The sequence below is a fragment of the Geospiza fortis genome, unplaced genomic scaffold, assembly GCF_000277835.1.
Source record: "Geospiza fortis unplaced genomic scaffold, GeoFor_1.0 scaffold23, whole genome shotgun sequence".
Taxonomy (NCBI): Eukaryota; Metazoa; Chordata; class Aves; order Passeriformes; family Thraupidae; genus Geospiza; species Geospiza fortis.
In genome coordinates this window covers 12,948,130-12,954,124 of record NW_005054303.1, presented here as the reverse complement: position 1 = coordinate 12,954,124, position 5,995 = coordinate 12,948,130, and the positions used below count along the sequence as shown (strand labels likewise).

General features: G+C 47.1%; 1 protein-coding gene across 1 annotated transcript in view; it reads left to right on the top strand.

The window, feature by feature from the left end:
* The window catches only part of TMEM260 (transmembrane protein 260), a 27,131-nt gene that overhangs the window by 19,915 nt on the left and 1,221 nt on the right, over positions 1–5,995 (top strand). Inside the window, exons 7-14 of the mRNA XM_014311891.2 lie at positions 201–287; positions 658–775; positions 1,017–1,192; positions 2,371–2,542; positions 3,414–3,562; positions 4,420–4,596; positions 5,309–5,362; positions 5,749–5,839. Of these exons, the coding sequence (XP_014167366.1) occupies positions 201–287; positions 658–775; positions 1,017–1,192; positions 2,371–2,542; positions 3,414–3,562; positions 4,420–4,596; positions 5,309–5,362; positions 5,749–5,839 (1,024 nt within the window). The remainder of the gene's footprint in view (positions 1–200; positions 288–657; positions 776–1,016; positions 1,193–2,370; positions 2,543–3,413; positions 3,563–4,419; positions 4,597–5,308; positions 5,363–5,748; positions 5,840–5,995) is intronic.

Sequence of the window (5,995 nt, the reverse complement as noted above, 5' to 3'; positions counted from 1 at the left end):
GAAAATCCCTGAATCCCCCATCCCAGTAATTTTCCCTTCAAAATTTTACCACATAACCCACCTTGTCCCATTTCTGGTAGACTCAATCCCAGCAGAATGGGAATATATTCTGTTGTGCTTATTCCCTGTTTCCCCTGACACTTTAATTGAGTGCAGGGATGATTTGGGGGTGACACATCCACACTTTAATTTCTCCACAGTTTCCAGCTGGCACAGATGAAGTCAGAGCTCTCCCTTCCTGTCCTTGCCCTGGCACTGGTGGCCTGTGTGAGCACAGCACTGCCACTGTAAGTTGAACAATATTTGCTTCAATGTGCATTTTTTTTCTCATTTTTATTACTGCCTGCATGGGCAGCTTGTTTTGCCTTCTGCTTGCTGCTGCAGAAATTGCAGCAATTGGCTGTGGTCATCAATTATAAAGAGCAAAATACCCCTTACTCCTGGTTAACCCTGTGGCTTGGTAGGTGGCAAGCTTGAAAGTCCTGAAATGCTGATGGCTTTGTGCTTTGAAAACAGAAGTTTCATAAATGGAAAAGGTAAAGAAAGACTCATCAGCTCCTTGTGTTAAATGCATTTAGGTATGCAAGGAGTTCAAGCACATATAATTTTTGCTTTGTTTTTTATCATGTCTCGGGAGTGATACATTATTTTTTATAGGAAAAAGCAGCGGAAATCACCTGTGATCTGGCTCTTCACTGGAATGCTCTGCCTTTATTCCCTTTTCTTTGCTTGGAGAGCAAATTTGGATGTTACAAAGCCTCTCTTTCTAGGTGTGGTAAGTTGCACTCCCAAAGTTGCTCTGGCATGATAAATTTTTGAGAGAAACATTCAAAACCTTAAAACCACCTGACCAGTAGCAGGCAGTTGTCTTAGAACTGCAGAAGGTGCCAAAATACAGCTCCAAGGCCGGGTTGGATGGGGCTTGGAGCAACCTGGTCTAGTGGGAGGTGTGGGATGGGGGATGATCTGTATGGTCCCTTCCAGCCCAAGCCCAGTTCTGGGATTCTCTCTCCTAGGTGGAGCGGTTCTGGCTGCAGAGCAGTGCTGTGGTGGCTGTGCTGGCAGGGCTGGGTTGGGCCACACTGGCCAGCCTTGGGAGGGGCACTGTGCTGGGGGGCACCTGGCTGCTGCCATGCCTGGAGTGGCTTCCTGCTCTTGCCCTCGTGGCTTCTCAACTTTGGGCAAATTACAGGTGAGAAGTTCCCTCGGTGCCGCCTCGCTGGGTGACCTGGGGTGCCCCTGGGGTTTCTGGCCTTGGCTGGGAGTGGGGAAGGCTCTTTTCACACCCCACTTAAGCTTGCATGGTCACAGTCCTGGTTTGATCTCCCTCAGAGTCACTCCAGGCTGTAAATGGAGATGTCATGGAGGCTGAGGGAAAAAAAACCTCTGTAGATACATAAATTTCTAAAAAACCCTTGTAAATCTGTGCTTTGTCTCCTAAGGAGGTTTGCAGAATTCATATGACCTGAACTTCTCTTGCTTTCCTTCACTCTACTTTGTGCCCTGAAGTTTTTTCTGATTTTTTCCCCATTTTTGAAGATTTAAATCTGTAGTTTGGAGCTTCCCTATCCCATAACCCATCTAGTTACTTGGATAGGAATCAGTGTCCTGGTAGGGATGCTCAGGTACAGGCTGACCAAGGAAGTGTAGACTTCATCCTCAGGGATCCTTTCTTTGGCACACCTTTTCCAAAGGCTTGTCCATAGGTGAGCCAATCATAGCTCCTGTTCTCAAGTGTCATCTGAATCCATATCTGAAGTATGTGCACGCAACTTCAATGGAAATGATCCAATCTCAGATCATGTAAACCAACTTCTGCCTGACACTATAAAAACTTGGGGTTTTCCGTCTTAATGGAAACATTAAAGGATGAGGAGGATTTCAAATGCTCTACAGAACCAATGTTGGACTGGCATTTCCAGCACCAACTAATAAGGTTTTAGATTTAGTCCAAGAAGAAATAAGAATTAAGGTGAAGATGTGTATTTTGGCAAAACTGTAGAGGGTGGTGCTTTCTGAGTGCCTGTGCTTTAAATGCTTTGTTTCTGCATCTCATTTTCTCTGGAAATGGAGACACTAAGTTGTTGTAGTGCTTAAGTTGTTGACACTCTCCATCCCTGGAAGTTCAAGGCCAGGTTGGATGGGGTTGGAGCAGTCTGGGACAATGGAATGTGTCCCTGCCCATGGCAGGGGGATGGAGTGAGATGTTCTTTAAAGTCTCAACTCAAACCATTCTGTGACTGTGATGTTTCCAGCCTGACCAGGGCGGATTTCCCCTGTGGGTGCCCATTGCATAAAATTGTTCAGAATTTCTGCCAAGCCATGCAAATACTTGGTTTAAACATTGTGTTTTCCATCTGTTCTCTTCAGCACTTGTGATCAGAGCAACAACTATGTTGTTGATAAGTTTGCAAGGAACGTGCTGTCCTCCATGCCAATGGGGGCAGTGATCCTGCTCAGAGGAGACTTGCCTGGGAATGCTCTTCGTTACCTTCATTATTGTGAGGGGATGAGGCCAGATATCACCTTGGTGGACCAGGAGGTACGTTCAGAAATTGCTGTTTAGAAAGGCAGATTTAAACATCAGCTGCAAAAGTTCAGTTGTTCCTTTGTCTCCTTAGAATTCATGATGTGGAAATTAATAAAATTGATTTTTTTTAAAGAGTCATGGGTAACCCTGGGATGGACTGTGGTGTGTACATTCCTTTTTCACTGAGAAATGGAAAAAGAAAAAAAAGTTACAGGATGGGTCACCCACACTTCCACTGCCACATCATCCTCACACCTGGCTTTGCAAATTGTTGGCAAACCACAAACCCAATTCCCGGTGTTTAACCAAACCAAGTCCCTGTTGTGTGTCTTAGCAGCAGTGACTGTTTTGTGGTGGAGTGAGGACCACATGCCTCCGATCAGAAGGCACTGGTGAACCAGTCTGGTGCTGTGGTGTGACCATGGTAACCCAGTCTGGCCATGGTGACCCGGTCTGGCTGTGGTGGCCCAGTTTGACCATGGTGGCCGAGTTTGACCATGGTGACCCAGTCTGGTGCTGTGGTGTGACCATGGTGACCCAGTCTGGCTTTGGTGACCCAGCCTGGCCATGGTGACCCAGTCCGGTGCTGTGATTTAACCATGGTGACCCAGTCTGGTGCTGTGATCTGACCATGGTGCCCCAGCCTGGCCATGGTGACCCAGTCTGGCCATGGTGACCCAGCCTGGCCATGGTGACCCAGTCTGGTGCTGTGATCTGACCATGGTGCCCAGCCTGGCCATGGTGCCCCAGCCTGGTCTCGTGTCGCTGCTGACGTGGTTGGTGACATCCCTGAGCAAAAGGCCATTACTCCTGCAGAAACCATTTCTCCTGGCTGTAAATCTCCTGATTGCTGTTCAGATGGTGATAACAACTTTTATTGCAGATGATGACTTACGGATGGTATTTACCCAAGCTGGCAAAGCATTTACCTGGCGTTCATTTTCCTGGGAACCGGTGGAATCCTGTGGAAGGCGCATTACCCGACGGGACACTCGCCTTTAATCTCCATCGTTTCCTCCAAGTAAATAAACAGTAAGCATTTCTTTCATATGTAACAGCTTTCCTAAAATCTCTGACCTTTTTTTTTTTTCCCCTCTTGAAATTGTTTATGGAACAGCTTGGTACTGCATCCAAAAGACCAATTTTCTCCACTGACTTCCTCCCCGGTGGCGAGATTATTTTTGCAATTAAAGCAAAATATCTCTGCAGAAGTAACTCCATCCGGATATAATATTGCCTGTTGTTTTGAGGTTGGTTTGGTTTTTAGGAAGGAGGGGAAAAAAAGGTGATCTGCGGAGTGTTTACTGATAATTTTTTTGTTGTTGTCAATACAATTCATCACAGAGAATAGGAATGTTCCTGTGTACTCAGAACGACGATGGTTGGAGAGCAAATTGCTGCTGCTTCTCCTTTGTGAACATTGTGGCCAACTGATTAGCATAGAATGAATGTATTCCAGGAATAATCATCATATAAAAATAGCTTAGTAGGAGTGGAGAAAGGATTAGATACTCACACGAATAAGAATAGCATCTGCATTTAGACTGGCTGGGGTGAGCCCTGCGAGGGTGGGGAGGCACAGGAGCACAGCCAGGTGCCACTGGGCAGAAATGGGCTTCTCCTACAGCTTCTGGCCTGTTTGGGATGTCCCGAAGAGGGGACAGGATGTGCCAGCTGTGCTGGCTGCTCAGGATGGGCAGTGCCAGATGGGGAATTAATTTGTTTTCCAGCCTGCCCCAAAACGTGCCCATGCTGATGGGAGATGTGCTGGGTGGGTGTGTTTGCTGCACAGTGTGCTGTGGTTTGGTTTGGTTGGCTCAGGAACACAGGGTGGCCCATGGTCCCTGAGGTGGCTTCACCATTGTTCTCTCTGTTGGTTTTTTTGGCAGTAAGGAAGTGTTTGTCTGCATAGGTCTTCATGAGGGAGACTCAACGTGGAGAAGGAGCCACTCACTCTGGCCCTGGGGGACATGTGAAAAGTTGGTTCCTTCTGGAGCTGTGTTTGACCCAGGGGAGTGGATTCGTCTCACAAGGAATCTCTATAACTGGACTGAAGACTATGGCAGGTACGAGGCAGAGGAGGCTCTGCTCCTTCCTGCTCATCATTTTCTGCCAGCAGCATTGCTACACCTGCTGCATTGTTAGAGGAATCAAACAAGAGCCATAATCTCAATGTTTTGTGTTCTGGAGAGATAGCAGGGAGAAATTCTTCCCTGTCAGGGTGGTGAGATGTTGGCACAGCCCGGAGAGCTGGGCTGCCCCATCCCTGGCAGTGTCCCAGGCCAGGTTGAATGGGGCTTGGAGTAACCTGGGATAATGGAAGGTGTCCCTGCACATGGCAGGGAGTTGGAATGAGATGCTCTTTAAGGTCCCTTCCAACCCAAACCATTTCATGATCTGTGATTTTTATAGTGTGAAAAACAGCAAGGACATCTCTAGTCAAGTATGAGGTCCAATTCTGACCTTAAAACTTAATCAGGATCTAAAATTATTGAGACATCCAGGGGTTTAAATGTCATAGGCTGACCTGTGGTGATAAAAAACATCTCTGGCTCTGAGATCTGGGATGCTGTGAAACACCTGATATACTAGAGGCTCCTCTTGTGGAGAGAGAGGCACAAAGTTTTTTGAATGACAGAGAATCAGCTGAATTCCCTGCTGTCAGAGCCACAGGTTTTCTTCTGCCTGGGAGCTCTGTAGCTGGGCTGGAAGGGTTGTGGTGGGTGAAACTCAGCGACGTGGATCTGATGGCTGAATTTTATTTCCATTCCCATTTAGTTTCAGCCCCTCTTCCTGGGAAGCTGTTGCCAACGAGGAGATGTGGCAAGCCAGGTAATTTTCCTTTGCTCTCTTCCAACAGCCAGTGGGCACTGCCAGCTCACTGGTGTGGAAACACACACCAAAGCAGGCAGCTTGATGGGCCGTGGCCTTATTGGGACTGCACGTGCCAGGCTTTAGAAGAAAAAGGCTGGCAGGATGAGATGAAGCTGCCAGCAAAGCCTTCAGGAAAGTGGCTGTTTTGTTCACCAAAAGGTTCTGCTCAAAGTCTCTCAAAGGTAGTAGGGGTGTAGGGTGAGGAAATAGGTTGTGGAGAGAAATTTGTATCATTGATCGCTTTGCTGTCCCACATGTGGACGTGTTGAAGCTGTGTATAACCCTGTGATGGGAGCTGGTTGCATAAAGCAGTTACCACATGGAAGTTTTTCTCCTTTTCCTAGGATGAAAACAGCTTTCTTCATCTTTGACCTCGCAGAAACAGCCAGTGTGACTGCAGAAATGAAAGCACAACTTTACACATTTGCATACACTGTAAGTCCTGGATTTGGGTTAGGAGTGCTCCCTGCATCCTAATTTTTTAGCCTCCATCATATTTTTTTCCTCCCTTTTCTTTTAAATTTCTGGAGTCCATGGAAATACAGTGTTTCCTGTAATCTGCATTCCCCTTGTTTATCCAAACTGGGAGCA